Genomic DNA, 23,521 nt, shown 5'->3' on the forward strand with positions numbered 1-23,521 from the left:
AAATTATTTGAAATTCACAAGAACTCAGCCTTGCTCATTCATTTACTATTGTTTACGGGTGCTTTCACACTCACTACCAGCAGAGCTGAGTATTTGGGGCAGAGACCATCTGGCTGGCAAAGCTAAAAATGTTTGCTGTCTGGGCCTTTACAGAAAGAGTTTACAAAATGCTGCTCCTGAGAAGCCCAGCTGAGGGTGGAGAGGTGGGGGGGGGGGGACGGAGAAGACCATGTCAGACCCCGCCCACTATTCTGAGCAGCCCCAAGCCCCAAATCAAGCCTGGGAATCTGGACTATAGTTTTCCCATCTGTGGAGAGAGTAGTTAAACTGGGAGCATGTCAGAGAGCGTCGGTACCTTTATAGGCAGCCCCCTAAGAAATGGCGTGGTTGAACCTCGTCAAGAAGGGCTCCCACTATCCCATGTCCCCTGAGGAATATCAGGACTCGTTAACTCCTGCCCCATCTCTTTCTCCTCCTAGTTTTGTCCGAACTGCCATTCCTTTCACCCAAGAACCGCAAAGAGATAAACCCGCCAACGTCCAGCCTTATTACCTCTATGGGTCCAAGGTGAGTAGTCTTGCCCGTGTCCTACTTCTCAGAGGGCTAGGGAGCAGAAGCACTGAATCGGAAAAGCAAGGTGTGGAGGTAGCAAGGCGGCAGTGAGGTCCAGGCGGAGACGACTGTGAGCTTATTCATCTTTATTTGTTCACAACTAGCAAGGAAGGGGGTGAACTCAGACCAGGGGCTGGATCCTGCACAGGAAATCTCTGGGGAGGGGAGTGGGATAGTGCATGCAGAGGGTTTCTCGTCCTGGCCTTTCCTGATGCCTCCAGTTTCTCAGTCGATTCACTGTGGTATCGTCCCACAAGTCTGGGATGTGTGCTTTGTAAATATAAGGATCTGCAGAAAGGGAGTGGTTGGAAAAGTGGAGCTTTGAAGGAAATCCAGTTGACTGGAGCTAGAACTAAGAAACCCATTTCCCTTGTCTGCAACTTTGTCACACGTACACGTCCTGACGCTAACTAACTAAACATCCTCAATAGTGCTGGCTCTGGACCTTTGGTCCGTTGCCATTCCTTAAACAGACATTTATTAAGCACCCACTATAGGCCAGACACTGGGATAGATTTTACATGCTAGGGATATAGTAGAGATTAAAACAGACATCACCTCTGCCCTTCTCAAGTTCCATTTCCACACCCATAGTGGCGACAGGGGAACAATGTCCACAGAGGCTCACCATCACCACAGCACCTGTAGGAGGGTCACCTCTTACCCTGGGGCGGGGGGAGCGGAGGGCGGTTATAGGAGGACTAAAGAATGCCGCTGAAAAGGTGAAATGTATCATCAACAAAAAAGCCAACATTTCTCCTTGCGATGGGCTAAAAATGGCCACCTTTGACCCCGGTTTCAGATGAACTTAGGAGAGGAACTGACTGGATGAATATAACATTGTCAGGAAAGGTTGTCCTCTGGGTCGGGGAGCCCTGGATTAGGAAGCGTGATGAACCAGGATGCGTTCCCGCTACTCGGGCTGAGAGGTCGTGGGAGGATGCTGGAAGGGGCAGGTATCCTCCAGAGCAGCCCCTCTGGTCAAGGCAACTGTCCCAAACCAGGGGACGCCGACAGACAGGACTTTCGATAGTTCACAGGCCTGGCATCAAATACGAGTGGCTCGCAAAGTAAAAACACCTCCCTTTTCAATTCTCTTTCAAACCTTGTGGATTATATCAAGGAGAAAGACTTCCATTGGTGCTAATAGGTCTTTAATACTTTTCCAGTGCTTGTTAATCTCCCTTTTTATCAAAGATTAGAAAGCAGGCCTTAAACCTTTAGGAATCATTAGGAGGTGGTATATGGAAGTCAAATTTATTATTTTGTTTTCATTCTATTATGTTTCTTCTGTTTATAGTGGGAGGGTGCTGGTATTCATTTTTGGAGTATTATAAGGCTACCTTTTAAAATAAGTTTGAGTTGTAAAATAAATGAGTCAATTTAAAAATAGTAAGGATAGTATATGGCTTTAAGAAAAATGAAAATGATGTACCAGGTGGTATGTGATTGCCTGAAAGTTGGAAAACACTCGAGAGCAAGCCTCTCACACCTTTCTAAACAATGCCCCCAACAGCACAGGAGACGGCCCTTGTGCGTGCAAGCTGACTGAGACACAGCTCCGAGAGCCCGTCTTCAACTCCAGAATTTCCTAGAACTCTTGTGTTTTATTTAAGTCATGCAAATTTCCCTTTCTACCTCATAATAGACTGCTCACAAAAAATTAGGGGATATTTTATCGCTTCATATTCATTTTGAAATATCCCTTAATTTTTGTGAGCAGTAGATATTCATATTCGCTTTAGTATTGAAATAATCTTTAAATTTTTGAACGGCCCCACCCCCAGTGGACTCCCCCACCCAAGAGATGCCATGTTTCTCCCTTAGCACACCATTGGCGGGGGGGTCTGTGTCCTCCCGAGTGAGAAGCTTTGTCCCAGGGCATTCATTGAACCCAGAGGGTCCACAAGAACACTGACAGTGGAGGGGAGACACGGGCAGTCTACAGACACATTTTTACGAAGGAACTACTGCACAGAGGGTTTTATGCTACATGCTGAGGCTACCTCCTCCCCCCCTCACTTCTCAAAATGAGGCTGAATGATGGGTTGATCACCACCCCCCCTCTGGGGGACACCCACATTGGGGGCATCCTGGTCTGCTTCCACTTCAGCTTCAGGTTCCTCTCCGGCTCCGGAATCCTCGCGTGGCATTTCTGCCAGTGGGAGCCCCTGCTGGTCTTCCTCCCTCTGACCAGCAGCCGGGGCATCCTCTGGCCATCTCACCAACCCATTGGCTACCGCCATGTGGCCGGCTCTGTAAGCCCAGCGAGGCTCGTGGCAACGGATGCACCAGAACTGGACACAGATGAAAGCCATGACGGCTGTGAAGCAGGCCAGCAGAATGGCCATCAGGACCCACAGGGAGATGCGGGGATCCACCACGAGGCTTCCAGAAGTCAGGGGATTCCTATCCAGGGTGTGGAACATGGTGCAGTAGTGCCTGTATGGGAAGACGGTCTTCTTGCAGCTGATGCACAAGAAGTAGTAAGTGGAAGGGGCGAGGTGCTCCAGCGCCACGGAGCTGATTGTTCGCGGCACCTTCTCCTCGCGGTGGAAGCCGTGGCGCAGATAGCCAGAGAAGATGCTGTTCCAGTTGGGCCTGTACATGATATGGTAGTCGTCCTCCAGGCAGGGCTCCGAGGACGACCAGGAAATGATGGCTCCCGTGTAAGAAACGTTCCCGACCTCGATGTTCATCCTGATTCTGCAACCAGAACCAAAGTGAAGAGTGACTTCCCCTTATTTGACTATTTATTTGTAATCATCATAGCCACTGTTTATTAAGCATTTGAGATGGAGACTAATATTGCCCCCATTTTACAGACAGCAATGGAGGCCGAGAGGCAATGTTACTCATCTAGGCTTGGCTAACCAGTGGCAGGACACACCTTCAAATCAGGGCTCTTTCATACCAAAGCTGGTCGCCTTCAGACCTAAGAAAGATGGGCCCACATCCCTCAGCCTCAGCCTGCTCTGGCTGAGAGTCTTTAAATACAACATGTTCCCAACCCTTTAAAAAAAGGCCATTAAAGGAGGAATTAGGACAAGCTCAGAGTTCCTGCATTAGTCACCACAGTTCTGTGACCTCCGAGTCAGGCAAGTGTTTCACCTAAATTTCCCTTCTGGACCTGCTGCATCTGCTCTAAGTGCTGGTAGCTGAGCCATCTAGAACATTCTGTGGCCCGTGTGAAGAGGACATTTGCATTGTTACTCATTAGCAGCTGATTTCTCCCCACAGCCTCTGCTCTTGTTTCGTTTGTGTTTCCAAAGCCAAAGGTACCCATGAAATTAGTTTTCATAGGTCAATACAGTCAGCTCCTAACACCAGCGTAACTGGGTCTAGGTGCTGCTGCTGGTAACTAGGAGCGTTAATAATGGTAATCGCCACCGACAGTTAGCAAGCCGGTGCCCTGTCACGGGTCATGCTCTGAGCTAGGTCCCTGCTTTCACAGGGGAGCTATCTGAGGACTCAGCTATTAAGAACCAGACTCCAAGCTCTGTAACCACTGGATTTTCCTAACACAAGACTGCTGGGTTTTAGTAAAAGAAGGTTGGTGTGGAACGAGGTGCCCGTCCTGAGAGCCGTTGCCGTTTTTCCAGACAAATCAAACCCTTCAGATGGCCAGCCCTCTCACTTCGGCCTTCATTTCTTTTTAATTCTGTGTGTTTCCCCCGTCACTGAGTTCCCCCAATCTAAAACTCCAGGACTGGCCGTGTTCAACCTGTGTGTGCGGACGGACAGGTCTCCCCCGCTCTGTTCTTTGTTTCTCCTGGCACGTGAAACACAGAAGGTTTTGTGTTCGGTTGCCACATTGTAGTGTAAAAAAAAAAAAAAAATCAGATTTTAACCAGAATTGGGTATTGAGCCAAACTGATCTCCGTCAGGAGCTGCTCTGTCCCCGCTCCTGCCTGCCTCCCTCCGACCTCCCGGTTCCGTGCCGTGTTCCCAGAGCTGCAGGAAAGTGCGCAGCGTGGACGGGTTATTTTTCAGTTACTGTTTCTCTTCTCTGAGGAGGACAGCGATCTAAAATGCTCAGGAAGGGGAGTAGTTGTTTCTATTTGCCTGGAAATTTCAGAAAAATAGGGTCTGAAGGGGATGACGAGACAGGTGTGCTCAGATCCCTCCAGGGGAGGTCATTGTGAAGGAGAGTGAATATTTACACTCCCTCCATCGGTCTCCATCTCGTACACAGCCATCCACAGTACCCCACACATCCCTGTAAATATGCTTCTGGCCCCCGTGAAAGAGCTTAATTCATTACTAAAGACATAGGGGCAACGGCCCTTGCAAAACCCTCCCGTCAGGGGTGATCAGGAGTCTGTTTCTGGTCATGACTCTGTTCTCCACCTGCCCTCTGCTGCTGGTTGTCTCAGCAGACTGAGCTCCTGACAGCAGACATTTTTAAGAGCTTTGTGTGAGGACGCTATCAGCATCCTCTGTTTTTAGGACCAAAACAGTTTTCCTTATTTATTTTTCTTCCTCTGCTGCTGTTTGGAAATTCCCCCCTCTTTGTAGCTATTCCTATTACCCTTGCCTGGCCCTCCTCCAAGCAGAGTGTGAAAGCAAAAGCCACTTCCATTCCCAAGAAGAGCCATTTATGTCCCTTACCTGATGCTTGCGGAAAGCTGGGGACCTGGGTGAGAACGTAGCCTTCGGAGGCAGGGTGGACCCACGTTAGGGCAATGGCTCCTTTCCCCTCCTCTGCTCTGGGCTCTCCTTGATGTCTCTCTCGCCACCGTCTGAGTAATCCCACTGTCGCCCCCAACGCTCACATTATTCCTTTCTTCGGATCAGCATCACTCACCATGGCAACCAGCAGGCATATGTACACACGATGTTTTCCAGGACCAGTCTGGAAAGGCTTTCACCAGTGAGAGGAGCTCTCGTTTATTTGGGGGAAAACAAACAAAGAAAAGGCAGACAATCTGCTACAAACGGATCCTTGCTACGGTACTACCGTATTTTTTGCTCCATAAGATGCACCTGACCATAAGACACACCTGGGGTTTTAAGGAAGAAAATAAGAAAAAAAAATTCTGAACCAAATGGTGTGTTAAAATATTTAATAAAATACTGTATCTTTCACTCCATAAGACGCACGAGCATTTCCCCCTCCTCTTTGGGGGGGGAGATGTATTATGGAGCGAAAAATACGTTAATTCTTCCAAGGCTACTAAATTTTCTAATTGGCTCGTTATCATTTGTTTGGTATTTTTGTTTGTTTTTCCCCATCTAGCTCCTCTTTGGACAATGGTTTCAAATGCAAAATGCCCTTCTCCGTTACCCCACAACTAAAACAGTAATGTCATCTCTACCTCACCCCACCCACTCCCATCCCCCACCCCACCTCTGTATTCCGGTCTCCTGTGGCATTACCTGGGTATATGACACTGGTCCACAGTCTTTTCATCTCTGGGCCTCAGTTCCGTCCCGTGGAAAGCTGTGAGCATGGGCTGTATCGGGTGGCAGACTGAAGACAGGAGCACTGCCTCTGTCCAGTCCTGAACCCATGTCGTTGCTAAACCGTGATGGTTTGGCAAGCCTGACATGGACCAAATTGTACTGGGTTGGTCTGAGTGCCTCCCCTCCAAATTCAGGTCCATGCAGAAGCTCAGAATGTGACCTTATTTGGAAATAAGGCCTTTGTAGAACTAATTGGTTTAAGGATCTCAAAATGAGCTTATACTACTAGATTTAGAGAGAGTCCTAAATCCAGTGACCGGTGTCTTTATAAGAAAAAGGAGCCCTGGCCAGTTGGCTCAGCGGTAGAGCGTCAGCCTAGCGTGCGGAGGACCCGGGTTCGATTCCCGGCCAGGGCACACAGGAGAAGCGCCCATTTGCTTCTCCACCCCTCCGCCGCACTTTCCTCTCTGTCTCTCTCTTCCCCTCCCGCAGCCAAGGCTCCATTGGAGCAAAGATGGCCCGGGCGCTGGGGATGGCTCTGGCCTCTGCCTCAGGCGCTAGAGTGGCTCTGGTCGCAACATGGCGACGCCCAGGATGGGCAGAGCATCGCCCCCTGGTGGGCAGAGCGTCGCCCCCTGGTGGGCGTCCCGGGTGGATCCCGGTCGGGCGCATGCGGGAGTCTGTCTGACTGTCTCTCCCTGTTTCCAGCTTCAGGAAAAAAAAAAAAAGGAGAGGGAGATATCCACACAGAGAGACACCAAGGGAAGAAGCCGAGTGGAGACAGAGGCAGAGATTAGAGTGAGGAGGCCCTAAACCTAGGCACGCCAGGGTCACCAGGAGCTGGAGGTGCAAGGATTCTCTCCTAAAGCCTTCAGAGGGAGCCTGGCCCTGCTGAACCCTTGATTTCAGCCTTCTGGACTTTGAAACCGTGAGATTTCTGTTTTAAGCCACCACGTATGTTGTAATTTGTTACAGTGGCCCCAGGGAACTAATACAGCACTCCGTCCATCAGGGCTCAGAAACACAGCCTCGGAGTCCTTCTTAACGCAGGCACCCCAAGATACTGCTTTCCAGTCAGTCCTTTGGAGTTGACACCAGAAATAGAAGTTGTTTACTATCCCTGGGTTGGATGATCCCCAAAGTTCCTTTGCTTTCAGGAGTCCTGGCTCTGCTTCCTGGCCCTGTTCTGTTTCCCGCAAAGGCCCGTCCACCTCTGAGCTCCCAGCCCTCCCGTTCCCCTCTGCAAGAACACATTGCCACCATTCCATGGGGGAGATCACAGGGCATGCCTGAAATAGAGAATAAAGTTCTGTGGTGATAAAGCCACCACGTTTGAGGTCACCTGTTACAGCAACCTTGGCGCAGGTTGAAACCTGAATTATTTCAACACAAATTACGTGCTGTTAAAAGTCAGCTTCTGTCTTCTTGGTTGTTAGCTAAAGGAGCCAAGCGGACCCCTGAAGGTCTCCCTGTGATTCACATCAGTGATAATCAAAAAGTCAAAAAGGGTTGCCTGGTGAGTCACAGATGCTCCCCTCCCTGGCCGAGGGTCTCTGTGGGATGTGGGGTCGGGTGCCCGGTGTCTCTTGATTAGATGTGCTCTGTGGCTGAACCATAGCACTCAGTCTTGCCAGGGGCCTGTCGGGATCTGCTGTAATCCGTGCTAATGGTGACGCCCCACGGAGCCTGAAAGTGTCCTCTCCGCAGAAAGGCCAATGCGGTAGTTTGCAGGTGCCCTTTGAAAAGGATATTTTAAGGGAATAAAAATACCAGTTAGGGAGCCTGTGGTGTGACAAGACAGAACTGAAGCTTTCGCCACAAGAAAGGGGGATTTTATTTTTAATGCTCCTGGAGGCCATGTTCGACACCGGGGGTTTTATCTGAGAAACTGAGACGTTCTGAATAGGAGGCCTCCGAATTCCTCTGGCTTCAGGGACCCCGAGAGAAGGGAGGGCATGCCTCAGGCCGTGCCACTGATGCGTGGCAGGACCAGGAGTGGAAGCCAAGTCCCAGCCCAGGGCTTGTCCTATGCCTTTGGGCCGTCACCTTTCCCCAGCACCCTTGGTGAGTGGGAAAAATCTCTGGGGACACTGTCCTCAGGAGGTCACGCCCAGCCAGGCTCACTCTTCCTCACTCTCAGGGAGGCCCTGCTGCAAGGTGTCCAAATCGTAGCCTCTGCTGCTGTCTGGCCGGGCTGTATGCCCCAGGAATGATTACAGCCAGAGGGAATCAGCCAGGAGTGCAGTCCCTGTGCCCTGCCTGAAGGTGGCAGTAAAGGGACCATGTGAGGGCTTAGCTGGGTCCCAAAGCCCATTGGTACCCAGAGTTCAGAGTGCAGGCCCTGAATCCCCCAGGCTGGGTTCACAGCCACCTGTGTAACCTTGGACAAATCTCCTCACTTTTTAGACCTAGGTGAACTCTTGTGTAAAATGCAACTATCAGTAATACCTGCCTGACAGTGTTGTTGTAGCCGCAAGATGAACCCTCTCTACAAAGTGCTGGCTTAGCAAGAGTAGCGATGATTACTAAGAGGTCTGTGGGTCAGTCATTTCCTGGGTTCGATGTAGCTTCATCCAGAGAGGCTGTAATGGGCAAGGTTTATAACCTGCCTGAGGCTTCCGTTCCTTTTATTTTTTAAAAAAAAAAAAAGCTTTAAAAATATGTATATGTTTGTTGTACATAAACTAAAGAATATAGAGAAGTTCAAAGATGCCAGTGAAACTCTTACAACTCGAAATAATCATCAAGAGTATTTTGATGTGTTTTGCATGTGTTTTCTTGTTTTATCCATGCAACAACTCTTCGAGGTAGGCTCTCTTACCACTACCGTGCAAAGGGGAAAACTGAGGCTCAGAGGGGTTAATTAACTTGCCCATTATCACACAGCGAGGTTGGGGCTGAGCCGTGCTTTAAGCCTAGGTCTGCTGGTCCCCAGGGCCTGAGTCCTAGCTGGCCTCTTTGGTGTACGTACTGCCATTCGACCTGCCCCATTCTGTAGTCAACAACACTGAACAGTTGCTGTTTGCCTTGTGGTTTGCTTCTCCTGAGAGGTGGAGACAGGACTTCACAGCATAGTGGGTTCTAGAATAATGGGAACAGGCAAGAAACTAAAAGAGCTCAGAGAGAACCCAACCATGTTTATGAATGTAGTCGACTGAGAAGCAGGAAAACACCAGACGCATTTGGAGAAATACGGTTAGCAAGTGTTCCCTCTTCTGGAGGCAGGCGTCTAGGGACCGGGTCCACCTGCCTGAGAACCCTGTTACTTCTGGGTAGGGCTGAAGTTAAATGAAAGACCGTTAACAACTGGTTCAGTAATCAAGATTAGCACATGAATCAAAACTTTAAAAATATATTCTCTTGCCTGACCAGGCAGTGGCACAGTGGATAGAGCATCGGACTGGGATGTGGAAGACCCAGGTTCGAGACCCTGAGGTCGCCAGCTTGAGTGAGGGCTCATCTGGTTTGAGCAAAAGCTCACTAGCTTGAGCCCTTGCTCGCTGGCTCGAGCAAGGGGTTGTTCGGTCTGCTGAAGGCCCGCAGTCAAGGCATGTATGAGAAAGCAATCAATGAACAACTAAGGTGTTACAATGCACAACGAAAAACTAATGATTGATGCTTCTCATCTCTCTCCGTTCCTGTCTGTCTGTCCCTGTCTATCCCTCTCTCTGACTCTCTCTGTCTCTTTTAAAAAAAAAAATTTAAAAAAAATCTATCCTCTAAGTCAAGTAAATGATACAGAGCTGATCATTCAGCTAGCTGCCTTGCAAGAGATGCCGTTCTTTCCGCTAGACCAGCGATTCCCTGGTAATGTTTGTCTTTAGAAAGTGTTGGTGTGGTCGTCACTAGCTACGTGCTACCCCGGAGACATAATTTGACCTCTGGGAAACTCATCATACTCCTGCGATGCCTTCTCCGATAAGTCATCATCCCTAGGAGCTTTGCTGCAGCAACCTGGGTACATCCCAGCTGGATCTATACACATTATTTATCTACCATCCAGAGCATTCTGTGATTTTTGGCAGTTGGTACACATGGTAGAACATTATCTTGTATTTCACTCAGACAAATCACTTCACTTAGATTCCTTCTCTGCTAAGTGGGGATGATTGCACCTGCCTTACCTGGTGTGGTAGGCTGGACCATGGCCCCAAATCTGTCAGCTCCTAATCTTGGTACCCGGGAATGTTACTTGATTTGGAAAAAGGACTTTGCAGAGGTGATTAAGTAAAGGGTCTTCTGATAGGAAGATTATCCTGGATTACCAAAATGGATCCTAAATGTCATCATATATGTCCTCATAAGAGGGAAACAGAAGAAGGCTACACACATATAGAGAAGACTCGATCTTAGCAGAGATATTTGAAGATTGAAGGGTTGCGGCCACAACCCAAGGAATGCTGGCTGCCACCAGAAGCTGGAAGATGCAAGGAACAGATTCTTCTTTAGAGTCTCTGGAAGAGGTGGAGTCCTGCCAACCTGATTTCAACCCAGCGATACTGATTTTGGATTAGAGAGTCTAGAACTATGAGGGAATAAATGTCTGTTGTTGTAAGCCACCAGGTTTGTGAAAATTTGCTCCGGCAACCACAGATAATGAATACGCCTGGGCAGTTATGAAGGCATTATTAGGGGAAAACATTCATAAACAGGAAGCATTATACACGTGAAGCATTATGCATCATCATTATTATATTAGATTATAAAAAAGTGATGACATTGGATTCCTCCAAAAATTTAGTCAGTGTTGGTATGGTATCTCTGAACAGGAAGGCTTGGTGCCTGTTCTCCATCTTGCCTTCTCCAAATAGCTTAATTCATTGGACAAGAAAGGGGGAGCATCATTTTTGTGAGGTCTCTACAGCAGTTGCCTTGACTCTTTCAGCCTCTTAGCTGAGAAGACCAACAAAGACACCAGATGTTGGAGACCCAGCCCAACAGCTCACTAGACATCCAGAAGGAATGGATGGACAGATCAGCAGTTTTCCCTGTCCCCTGAGTGAGAGAGCTGTGTTTGTGTTGGTGGGCTGATGGTATTTGCCTGGCTCAAGGAACATTAGGGAAATTGTAACCGAAACAGGAAATTAGAAGCAGTTTTAATTCCTCTTGGGGATCTCTGAAAACAGCAAGTGTGATTCCAGAAAGCAAGAGAGACAAATTGCTTGCAAATTCAGTTTGCCAAATAAATAGGTCTCATTGTTTGGGGTGGCTGGCCCTGTTTACCATCCGGTGAAAGAGAGGCCTTATGTCTAAAAGCCCATATACCGCTCTTAAAAATGGCTTAAAGGGTAGCTGTTATGTTGTGTTTACTTCATCACAACTTTTAAAAGGTCCATACAGATAATATAGTGCCTGGGAGCTCCAAATCAAGCTTACCATGTTTATTTCTCTCTTTAAAATACTATTTTGCCTTTTTTTAATTTTATTTATTCATTTTAGAGAGGTAGGGGAAAGAGGTGGAGAGAAGGAAAGAAAGGGAGAGAGAGGGAGAAAAGGGGAGGAGGAGGAGCAGGAAGCATCAACTCGCATATGTGCCTTGACCAGGCAAGCCCAGGATTTCGGATCAGCGACCTCAGTGTTCCAGGTCGATGCTTTATCCACTGCGCCACCACAAGTCAGGCTATTTTGCCTTTTTTTAAAATGCATATTTATGTCACATTAATAAGATGGCTCTAATTCCTGAATCAGGATTGTTTATGTCTTAAGATCTCATAAAATTATTTTGTGCAGTGTGGATGGCACGAGGCCTGTTTAGCTTGCCGTTAAAAGTGAGCCATCCTAAACGTCATTCGTTTCTAAGATAGGCCCCTGGGTCGTAACTGGAGTCAGTTAGCCAAGTTGGTTCAATAGAAAAGATTGATAGCGAGTTTCCAGTGTCTCAAGTCTTGTTGCATTCCTGTTTTTCTTTGCCCGACCTCAGAAAATGCCCAGGCTCCCATATTCCCACATTTTCTCAATAGGCCCCAGCCTCCTATTGAGCCAGCAGGTCAGATGGGTGCCCTCCGGGGCTGTGTGTGTGCATGCCCTTTTTAGCATGTGTGTGTGTTTCTTCCTGCATGGGAGTGCTGTGTTTTGGAGGGTGGGAAGGGAGGAGCGTTGTTCACTTAGAAGGATTTGAATTCTGCTCCGTTCACACTGGTCCTTCCGGAGATGGGGTCATCAGCTGAGGCTTGAACCTCTGGTCTAGACCAGAACCCAAGCCTGATGTAGGCATATCAACAAGAGGCTGCCTGTGTGCATTGAGCAGATATTTTTAAACCCTGGTGTGTGGTGGTAAAACCATTTTAAAATTACTTTTCTCCTCTGTCTTGAACCGGGGAGGACTCTGTATTTTCACGTGTGCTTGTCAGGAAGTGCTAAGGGAACCTTGGGACCAGAGACCCCGTGGGTGGTTAAGAAGACTGGGAGGAAGGGCGAGCGTCCAGAAGGTCCCTGGGGCTTGCGCCTCTGACAGCGTGCTGGTCACGTCTCTTCCCACCCTGACGCCCTGCGGGTCTCCTCCCAACAGCCCTGGGCCGCGTTACTCTGCCTCCTCTGCTCAAACGCTTGCTGCTGGGTCAGCCCCCATCCAGCGCGGTGTGTTGGTGGACAGCTCTCCTTTTCTATAATGTAAATATTGAGCAAACTCGGCATTTTGGCTGCATTTCATCAGCTGGTCCCTGCTCTGTCCTCTGTCACATCCCCAGGGGGGACATCCGTGGTGTTTTGTAGAATTCTACTTCGCGTATCCACGCCCCTCTTCACATTCAGGGCGTCACGACTGTTGGGGGGAGTTTGACCAGGAAGCTGAACCTCCCTGGTCTTTGCTTAGCAAGGTACCCAGCAGAGCAATGTGAACGCTGTCGTTGCAGTCACTGGTCCCGGTGTGCCGGGCACCGCGCGCTGCGCTTTGTCTCGGCTGTCTCGTTTCAGCCTCCAGCAGCCCTGTTGGAGTTGGTGTCGTCTTTTCCGAAAACCAAAGCAGAGAGATGAAGTCATTTGCTCAAGATCATCTAGTCTAGCCAATCTATGGACCTGGAATTTGAACTCAGATGTGCCCACCCCTGTTTATAACTATAGATTCAGACAAAGCAAAAAAAAAAAAAAAAAGTCATAGAATCACAGAAAAAATTAAGTAGCTGATTGGGTTTTTGTCTGCCCCCAGGGATGTCCATTGGGAAGCTCCCTGCTGCTCAGAAATGCCTCTTATTGGCTATTTGAAAGGGATGAAGGAACAGGGCCTAGAGCTGTACTGAGTTCCTAGGAGAGGCCCAGCGGACGTGGTGTGGGTCGGGGTAGGGAAAGGGGTCGTGGCAGCCCACGTGCACTGCTGAGCGCTTCTCGCGACCATGAACTGAGCCAGGTCACCATTTCTTTGTGCCTGTGCAGGTTCGAGCTGCAGTCGACTTCAGGAGAAAAATTAAGGTTTTTGTTTTTTAATCCTTGAAAACAAATGCTGGGAAGAAACTTAGGCTGTGATAGAGCCCAGTGGGGTTTTTAAATTTTCCTTTATATTGACACATAATCATATATAGTAAAATGCAGTTAGCTCAGGCTGCTATAACAAGAGTACTGTCAACGAGGGCGCTTGAACAACATTTATTTATTACCTAGTCCTAGAGGCTTGGAAGTCCAAGATCAAGGCACTGGTAGATCTGGTGTCTGGTGAAAGCCCACTTCCTGGTTTGCGGATGGCCTTGTTCTCATTGTATCCCACATGACGAGGTGGGGAAGCTCTTCTTACAAGGGCACTAATCCCATTCATGAGGGCTCCACCCTCATGACTTAATGACCTCCCAAAGGTTCCACATATAGGGGTTAGGACTTCCACATATGAAGTTGGGGAGATACCACCACTTAGTCCATTAATGCACAAATCATAAGGGTACATATATTTTCATGAGATTTGACAAAGGTGTATACATCTGTGTAGTCAGTCAGCAACCCGAGCAACATGTAGGGCATTTCCCTCACCTAGAAAGTTCTCTTGGGCCCCTTTCTAGTCAGTCTTTGTCCCCCATGGTTTGTTTATTGGTTGTTATATACTCTTCACCCCTAGCCATGGGCACAGGTGAACGCGGAATGGGTCTTTGATAACAGGGCAGGACTGAGATGCACTCACCGAGGACAGTGAGCCCATCCGAACATCCTGAGATCTAGGTGCCTCACTCAGCTCACCCTACACCCGGCCCTGTTTGACACTAAAATGGTTTGCGCCGCACAGAAAATCATATGGCCTGGCCCCCATGGCTGGCTAAATCAAACTCAACAGTGTGTATACTTCCAGGATCTGCTGAACACCGATGTGAGTGAGCATTGTGCTTCTAAGTCAGTTACATTTCCCTCCCCATATAAACCATTCCTGCCCCATAACATTTAGAAATCCTTAGGGGCCACGTCAAAGATACCCGTCTGCCGAGTTCAGACAGGGTTTACTGTGACAGCACATCAGTGCTGAGTGCAGAGCCTGTTTGTCGCATTCTGATCCTCCCCCGACACGTGGGCATGGGCCCACCAAACGAACCATCATTCAGCCTGCCCGATGAGTGGGTGTCTCAGTTCCTCACGAATCCTTGCCGTGAGTGGGTTTCCCCATGGTGTTCGTCGTGTACAGTTGTCATGCTTCTGTTGTCAAGTTTAGAATAATTCATCTATCCTAAAGCATACTTGAATGCAAAGCCTAGACTGAGCGTAAACCTTCTCTCGATGACTCCAGAGGGAGATGAGAATCTTGCAGTCTTCAAAGCATCATTTCAGTTCCTATTTAATTCATGCAGGTTCCTCACTAGCCAACTACGAGAGAATTTCAGCTCGTAGGGTATCAGATGTGGTCTTCCCCTATTTGCATGGTTGTGTTCTGGATTTTTATTATTCCAGGCCAGAAAACTGCACTCAGAACTAAGCTTTGACGTGGAACCTTATCTAAAAAGCAATGGGTATGTTTTAGAATAGAATTCAATTCCAAAGTTATTGTAAGTAGAGGTTAAGAACATGGGCTTTGGAATCTGACCTACCTGGGTGTATCAGGGCTCAGTTACTTGTGAACGGTGTGACCTTGAGCCAGCTATTCACACACACCCCCGTGCCTCACTTCCCCCATCTGTGAAATGGGGCTAAGAATGGTCCATATCTATACATTTGTTGTGTCAATTAAATGAGCATGCTCACAGAGGGCTTCAGGAAGCCGGGCATGAGGTGCTCTGTAAGTGGCAGCATTTCAAAACAGTCAGTGATAACTTTGATAACTAAATGAGAGCAATTTTGGGACCTGTATTATGGTCATATATCCTCAGACAGAGATTATTATGATCCCTCTACTTCATTGAAGATGTCTTATTGGAGTTCCGAGGACAATGGAGGTGGCCAGTCAGGGGCCAGGGCCCAGGCCCCAACCAGCACCCAAACAGAGCATCTCTGCTTCTGCCTGTTTATCACATTAGTTCCGGTGACATCTTCCCTTTGGACTGCTGCGTGAAAAATTAGGAAACCCCTGATTTAATCCAGCCCCTTATTTCATAGATGAAGACACCTGTCGTTCCCAAGACCCCACCCCGTTATAGATGGAGACAACTAAAAGTCGGAGAATCAGCTATCGAGTTTTTACATGATTCTTCCAGCCGGTTTCTAGTACCAAAAATATCTCTAGCGAGAGAAAATCATCAGTTTACCCCCCACCCCATAGCTCAACTTGTAGAAGTCCTGGTTTGTGTGTGGACAGTTATGGGTAGCCAGAGTCTGTAAAAAAGAGATATTCAACTGGAAGTTCTTTCTCCTCTTCCACTGGGAACCCACTGCTCCATCTAGTGATCTTTGTTGGCTCTCTCCTGTGGCCACTGGCCACACCTCTCTCCATGGCCAGCATCTTGCTTGCAAGCATTCACAGGAGTCCCCAGTGAGAGCGCGCATATGACGTCAAGTTTCCATCCTTTTTTTTATTAATTTTAATTTATTGTGTTTACATGGATCCAGGTGTCCCATTGACTACCATCCTTTCTATCAACAAAACACCTCCCACCAGCACACAGCCGGCGTCCATTCAGGACTCAGTCGCTGATTTTGCACATCCTCTGTTTTCCAGCCTCTCAACATCGCCTACAGCCACATCTACAGCTCCTACAGGAACTTCGTGGGGCCCCCTCACTTCAAGACCATCTGCAGACTCCTGGGTTACCAGGGCATTGCTGTGGTCATGGAGGAACTGCTGAAGATCGTCAAGAGCTTGGTAAGGAGGGGCCACAGGGGGGCCTGGAACATGCCCAGGTGGGGTTGACAGGAACATGATCTGCTCTCACTTTTGACCTGGCCTGTGAAATCAGACGCACTTCCGTTGTGTCTGTAGAAATCGCCCAGGGAGTCCTTTGCCCTCGTCCCTTGGTTCCTCTTGATGACTGAACTCAGCAATCCTGGCATTGACCTTTAGGGCCTAGTAATGACTGCTCATAGTCCCCTCCTGTGCCCTGTTATCTACTTTCAGCATGGCAAACCCATGATGCGTGTGCTACCATTTTCACCTCCCATGCCCCTGGCAGACATCTCTAATCAATCACCACGCTCCTACCCCTTGGGATTTCTTGCTAAATGCTGCTACCGATACTGCACTGGCCTCAAGCGAATTCTGTATCCCTTTATTACCATTCTGTCTCTGCCCCAAGTGTGGTCATCTGAACGTCCATTTAATTCCCCACAATACTGTCAAAGCAAGGAAAGTTTCCTGAAAATTTGAGATGACAAAAGAGAAATAAAAGAGTGACGTATAACCATGTCAGGAAGGGCAAACAGGATTCACTGGCTAACTCCAGTTCTCTGGTAGCAGCTGTGTGGAGCCATGAATTATGAACTGTGAAGCTAAATCCAGAGTTACATAGGGAAATGTGGTAATTGATTAAAGATGTCTGCCATGGACACGGGAGGGATAAATGTGCTCTGGATTTTCCATGCGTAAATAAGAGAATGTGTCTCAGTCTGCACAGCCGCCTGGCCCCGTTTCACTTCAGCCCTTAATCTGGATCTCATGTAAGCACCCCAACCGTAGGAAGGACCTCATGGCTAGAAACAGCCTTCCTTAAAGTCTGTAAGCCCAAAGGAGTAACGAGAAAGCTCCCGTTTCTGTTTTATGGCCGTCCCCCCTCTTTAGGGGAGAACCAATCAGGGAACAGAGCCTACTGTCTTAGCCCGCCTGGACGGCTATAACAAATACACCATAGACTGGGTGGCTTAAGCCACAGGCCTGTCTCACAGTTCTGGAGGCTGGACGTCAAGATCAGGGCAAGCATGGTCAGGTTCTGGTGAGGGCCCTCCTCCTGGCTGTCTCCTCACACGGGAGAGAGACATCATCTCTCTCCTGTCTCCTCATACAAGGGCACTAATCCCATTGTGAGGGCTCCACCCTCATGACTAATCACCCCTTCTAAAGACCCCATCTCCAAATACCATCACATTGGGGATCTAGGTTTCAACATAAGAATAGACAGGGGACATGTTCAGTTCATTGCGCTCCACCACGGGTTCCAGCAGAACCCCCGTCCACCCCCAGTAGCCCAGCGCCCAGCCTGGACACGTACCTGCATGGCCACGGCAGACTGTTCCATCACGTACTCTTGTCTTCTCAGCTCCAGGGTACCATTCTCCAGTATGTGAAAACACTGATCGAAGTCATGCCCAAGATATGCCGCTTGCCCCGGCATGAGTATGGCTCCCCAGGTTGGTGATGGCGAGACAGGGGCAGGGGTGGTGATAGGAAAACAACCCGGACCCCTCGCGTGGCGGGATGAGGGCTCCGGCCTTCTGCCCTGGGACGTTTGCTTCTCTAACACACCAGCGAGCTGCGTTTTGCACCCTCCCTCTGCCGCTAGCGGGATAGTAGCCTTGGGCCATTTTTAATCCCTCTGAGCAGTTACATCATCTAACGCCAGGGAGGGCGAAGGATGCCTGCGGGGCCTGCCGCGCAGGACTGCTGTAACCGCAGGTGTGAGAGCGGGCCTGGAAATACAGAACGATGGAGACCGAGAGTGGGGCGCAGGGTGTTTTTTTCTGAAAACCAAGATGCCAGGTGCTGGGTCAGTATGACTCAGAACAGGAAAGGGCTAGGACCGAAAGCTACTGGTTTTCTGTCTCAGCTGCCCCACACACTAAGCTGTGTGACTCTGGACATGCCGCTTACCCTCTCTGAGCCTCATCTGAAAACGAGAGTAATAGTGCCTAGTTTATGGTGGTGTTATGAGTATCAAATGAGGTATTGCAGATAAAGGCCTTAGCGCAGTATCTAACACCAATAAGTAAGTGTTCATTCCTGTCATTATTAGGAATTAAGGCAACTTTTTGGTGGAACTGGGAAAGGCCCAGACCTACTCATTTTTTGTATGTGTGTAGTATTTTGTTGTTGTTGTTCCAAAAACTGATTGGAACCAGCCTCCTGATCTTTCTCTAGTACTGAGCCTGAGAGAAATCTTAGCCCCGGGCCCGAGGTTGGGCTTTTCGCTGGTCCAGAGTCAGGTCTGGGGCTGCCTGCCGCTCGGTGGGCTCTTCCATAAACCTGGCTGGGCTGTGTCAACTTCTCGCTGACTGCCCCTCCCTGTCCGCCAGGGATCCTGGAGTTCTTCCATCACCAGCTGAAGGACATCATTGAGTATGCAGAGCTCAAAACAGACGTGTTCCAGAGCCTGCGGGAGGTGGGCAACGCCATCCTGTTCTGCCTGCTGATAGAGCAAGCCCTGGTGAGTCTGATAGAGCAAGCCCTGGTGAGTCTGAGTCTGATAGAGCAAGCCCTGGTGAGTCTGATAGAGCAAGCCCTGGTGAGTCTGAGTCTGATAGAGCAAGCCCTGGTGAGTCTGATAGAGCAAGCCCTGGTGAGTCTGATAGAGCAGGCCCTGGTGAGTCTGATAGAGCAAGCCCTGGTGAGTCTGATAGAGCAAGCCCTGGTGAGTCTGAGTCTGATAGAGCAAGCCGTGGTGAGTCTGATAGAGCAAGCCCTGGTGAGTCTGAGTCTGATAGAGCAAGCCCTGGTGAGTCTGATAGAGCAAGCCCTGGTGAGTCTGATAGAGCAAGCCCTGGTGAGTCTGATAGAGCAAGCCCTGGTGAGTCTGATAGAGCAAGCCCTGGTGAGTCTGATAGAGCAAGCCCTGGTGAGTCCTGAGCGCGGAGGGGAGCGTCCTCGGCTGGGAGGCACGCCCACCCCAACCAGATTCCCGAGGCCCCTGCCAGCTCGCACCCCTCCGTGCCACGTCAGACAGCTCTAAGCATCCAAGCACTGGGAGGAGTGTAGGTCCCGCACCTGCCCACCTTGATGAGTGGTAGGACCGTGACCATCTGTTGCCTTCTTAATTTTCCGTTCACTCGTTGAACAAATAAGGACTCCTGGGCTGCCATAGAAACGGCACTGGTCTCACGGACAGAGCAGTAGCCAGTCCCTGCCTCGTGTCCTGGACAGTAGCAGGGAGTATTTACAGAGAGGATGTGTTCACAAGTCCAGCAGAGTCGCGCAGTGACAGCGGTTCTTCCCTCCAGGGTACTTAGAGGCTGAAAGCAGGTAACGCGTGTCAAGTGCGTACAATAAGGACTCGATAATTGGTCAGAGTTATCATAATGAGCAAAAGCTCCAGGTACTGCCCCTCCGGGACCATATGGAACAAGCCACTCTTTCCCACGACTGTTCGTCCACACTCGGCAGCCCTCGTGGCTTGTCACAGAGGCTGCATCCTCCCCATTCTTCCCGGCACACCCCTGTGTGTCTCTGCTCTTCTCCACGACTGGTGCCCACCGGTGGGCCCGGCCCTACCTGCGGCCCCGGGGTAGCTGGTGCAGCCGAGCAGTGGAAGGAAATGGGAAGAGATGTGGCTCTGGGGAGGTGTGACCCTCAGGACGCAGTGGGAATGTTCCCACATTCCTCTCTCTGTACACGCATTCGGTGGAAGGTGGTGCTCATTGGCAGGTGCAGTTGCTAGGCGGTGGATAAATGGCCAGGAACAAGAGAGACAGGTTACCACTGTTTTTATTCTGGAGAGGGAAGCGATGGGAGAGGGAGATTGTGGGTGCAGATGCTGGTACGTGCGGCGAAGCAATCAGCAGGGAGATGGGACTGGCGGAGGGTGATGAGTGTCAGGCATGCATGAAGCTCGACGTCTCTAAGAAAAAGAAAGTACCCAGAGTGAGCTGGAATGAAGAGGGTAAGGGGACAAGGTAGGAGCTGAGTGGGGGAAGCAGGGAGCCACAGTCCCCAGGCCCTCGGAGCATTGTGAGAGGGAGAGGGAGCGGGAGGGGCTCTGACTTCCTTTCAGCTGTTGGGAGAAGAACCGACTGGAAAGGGAGTGAAGGAGGATGCTATTTGCAGCTGTCCAGCTCAGGGGTCATCTTGTAGGCAGGAGGCTCATAGAGAGCGGAGACAAAAGGAAGGAATTAGGAAGGAGGCTGAACGAAAAGAGAGAGAGCTGAGGAGGAAGCCATGATTGCAAGAGCTCAGAATAAGAGCCCAGGAAAGGTCTTGCTTCAAGTTATCTGTAAGCCGGCTCACTCCCCAGCTCAGGGTCCCCTTCTTCACAGGAGGGTTGCATGCTCACCGGAAAATCTGAAATGCGCGTAATTGCCTCTCTGTTCCCCCATGGACTCCCAAGGCAGCTAAGTGTTCCTCTTTATAGTGACAGGTTTTTTTTAACATGGTTCAGTGGGCCTTGGTTGCCATGGCAACTTAACCTCCAGCAGTCACAGGGATGAGATAAGTAGGAAATCGTGCTCTGTTGAGGCCTCAGGAAGATGAGGAGATGCACCAGGAGTGGAGGTGGAGGAGGGTGGGTGGGTCCCCAAAGCCTGGATCCTCATGTCTGCTCTTAGCACTTCCTGAGCATCAAACTTCCCCTGTTTATACCCTGAGAGGCGAACTATGGATAGGACTACAAGGAAAGGGGAAAGTTTTCTCAGGCATCCCTGCCTGGGTGGTCACTTGCACATATCCCCGAGGACAATGGGACACTCAGGATCACAGACGGTCAGAGCTGAGAGAGACCCCAACAGTGTAATTCCAACCTCCTCTGTTCATAAGGGAGGAAATGGCAAACCAGAAGGGGGAGCCACTCACCCAAGATCACACAGCACATCAGCAGCAGAGGTGGGAAAACAAAGGCATAGGTTTTCAGTGCCATTCCAGGCCCTGGGGAGATGGGGGCCAGGTACATGGCAAAGATCGGGGCTCCCCAAAGCTGTGCAGTCTGCTTTCTGCTTAGACAGCTGGGGAGATCCCTGCTTTCTGGGGCTTTTTACTTTATGAAGCTGAAATTACATGAGTATTTACACGATATATCAATTGTTCTCATTCAAGAGGGGGAACCAATGGCAAAAAATAAAAGGAAGCAAGGAAGAGAAGAAGGGGTGTGACTCAGTGACCACCCATAGGGCAGGCTGTGTAAACTGCAACAGCATCCTTGTGGACGACTCTGAATAAGGCATCAAAGTAGCTTTGTACAGACCAGCCTAAGAAATGGTGAAAGTCATACTACTGAGTGGGAAAAAAAGCTGTTTTACCTGCTTTACATGTAAAATAAACAAAAAATATTAAAACCCACAAAAGACTGCTGCATTTAAAAAACACTGGAAAAAAGTAGAATGGTTTAGTTATTTTCTCCATGTCTCAGGGAGGAAATTGGGATTAAAGGTCAGTAGGGACTTTACCTCTATCTAGAATGTCTGATATTTTACCAGGGAAGTATATTCATGTGGCAGTATTGAACTAAAGGTCAATATAAAACAAAGAAGTGGTATATAGTAGCTTTAGAAAACCTGGCAGGCCACTGAAAAGGACGAAGTAAGACATTCCTCTTTTGTGTCATCTTTTTCTAATAGATTTGCAGAGTTCTTTCTGGATCTATATGGGTGTATATTCTGCAAACACCTATCATTCTGTGACTTGCCTATTTGTTTTTCACAGATTATTCATATATTATTAATTTGTAGGTGGAGAGACTACAAGTGTAAAAGGTGATTACTTAGACAAAGGTATATTTTCTTCTTTCAGTTAGGTGTGTATAAATTTTCTTAGAATTCAGGGTACAATATTAGTACAGAACCCCCAAACCTATGGAGTGTTGTGTTTGTTTGCTTGGTGCTTGTAATTCAGTTGTAAGGCCCATACAGTACTAGACAGAATATGCAGTATTGTGTTGGATAAGTTGTGTCTAGTATTATGTCGGATAAACGAAATTGTTCAATTTCCTTTGGATGGACATTTGAATTCTTTACAGTTGGATGCTATTGTGAATGAGGATGTCACGACTATCCTTGTACGTTTGTCTTGGTGACCTTGTGTTCTCATTTTGATCAGCCAAGTACACAGCAGTACGATGGCTGAGTCGAAGTGCAGACCGCTGTTCAGCTTCAGGAGATATTACCAAACAGGTTTACAAAGTGGTCGTACCAGCTGATTTTCCCATTCGGTGAGGTATCCGAGTTTTCATTCTTCGCATCCTCATGAACTCTTGATTTGTCTGTCTTTTCAACAGTCATGGCCATTCTGGTGGATGTGTCAGGGTATATCTCATTACGGTTTTTTATTTCCCTGCTGACTAATGATGCTGAACCTCTTTCCACATGGCATTGCCCTTTGGACAGCCTCTTAGTGCAATGCTGTTTGATATTTTCACTTATTTTTAATTGAGTTATCTTTTTCTTCTTGATTTGTGGCTGTTCTTTATATATTGTGGATACGTGTGTGGCAGATCTACTCCTGCAGCTTGTCTTTCGATGAAGGTTTAGTATACTTATCTCTTTTTTCTCCCTGTATGGCTGGTGCTGTTGTGACTTATTTAAAAACATCTTCCTTACTCTAAAGTCATGTATATATGTTTAATTCTGAAGTTTTAGAGTTTAGCTTTTCAAGGAGTAATAGGCCTCTGAGTGCATTATGTCTCTGGAATTAATGTTTGTATTTAGTGGGAGGTAGAAATCCAATTCCATTTCTTGCCAAGTTCTCCAGCACCACTGATTGAAAAGACCTTCTCCTCCCCGCTCCGCAGTGGTCGACCTGTGTCATTTATCAAGTGTCCACACAGGCGCTGATTGTGGCAGGCTTGTCAATACTTGCATCTAATCTGAAATGAGTTAGCATTTCTTAAGTATCTGTATATAAGTCTGTTGTGTTTTCAAAGGAAGCTCTGTTATTAATGACTAGCATTCCTCCTAGTATTTTTTACCCCGAGAAGCCATAAGGTGGTCATTAGGGATGTAGTCCGTGGTCACCATGTTTTTACTCAAATTCTGTGTGGTTTTTGACCCATCGGCCCATTGCTTGTTATGCCAACATGCACCAGGAGAGGGCCCTGTTCATTCACGGGAGGGAGGGAGGGAGGGAGGGCAGGACCGAGGCCTGGGGAGGAGACAGCCCTGCTGCATCTGCCTTTTACTGCGGGCGCCTGTTTCTTGCCATTGACCCTGTTGCCCTGTTGATTGCTTCTCTCCTCACAGTGGAGTGGGCCACAGCCACGCTCCCGTCAGTCATGAGAGCACCTGACAGGAGGTGAGGAGAGTCTGGGCCCAAACGCAG

At 48.8% G+C, this 23,521-nt stretch overlaps 2 protein-coding genes across 4 annotated transcripts in view; one reads left to right on the plus strand and one right to left on the minus strand.

The window, feature by feature from the left end:
• The window catches only part of CYFIP2 (cytoplasmic FMR1 interacting protein 2), a 116,679-nt gene that overhangs the window by 67,051 nt on the left and 26,107 nt on the right, over window positions 1-23,521 (plus strand). For all 3 annotated transcript variants that reach the window (XM_066344486.1, XM_066344483.1, XM_066344485.1), the window contains 4 exons: window positions 480-567; window positions 16,076-16,219; window positions 17,607-17,697; window positions 18,580-18,710. In XM_066344486.1, coding sequence (XP_066200583.1) covers window positions 480-567; window positions 16,076-16,219; window positions 17,607-17,697; window positions 18,580-18,710 — 454 coding nt within the window. The remainder of the gene's footprint in view (window positions 1-479; window positions 568-16,075; window positions 16,220-17,606; window positions 17,698-18,579; window positions 18,711-23,521) is intronic.
• Window positions 684-6,085, minus strand: FNDC9 (fibronectin type III domain containing 9). Its single transcript, XM_066343476.1, has 3 exons — window positions 5,992-6,085; window positions 5,224-5,476; window positions 684-3,318 (listed from the first exon to the last, which is right to left on the minus strand). Exon 3 carries the CDS (start codon window positions 3,309-3,311, stop codon window positions 2,631-2,633), a length of 681 nt encoding a protein of 226 aa, XP_066199573.1. The 5' UTR covers window positions 3,312-3,318; window positions 5,224-5,476; window positions 5,992-6,085; the 3' UTR covers window positions 684-2,630.

Source organism: Saccopteryx leptura, chromosome 6, assembly GCF_036850995.1.
Source record: "Saccopteryx leptura isolate mSacLep1 chromosome 6, mSacLep1_pri_phased_curated, whole genome shotgun sequence".
Taxonomy (NCBI): Eukaryota; Metazoa; Chordata; class Mammalia; order Chiroptera; family Emballonuridae; genus Saccopteryx; species Saccopteryx leptura.

Bases quoted from the DNA above. Each gene is read 5' to 3' on its own strand.
- FNDC9 (XM_066343476.1), bottom strand. From the start codon at position 3,311: ATGAACATCGAGGTCGGGAACGTTTCTTACACGGGAGCCATCATTTCC.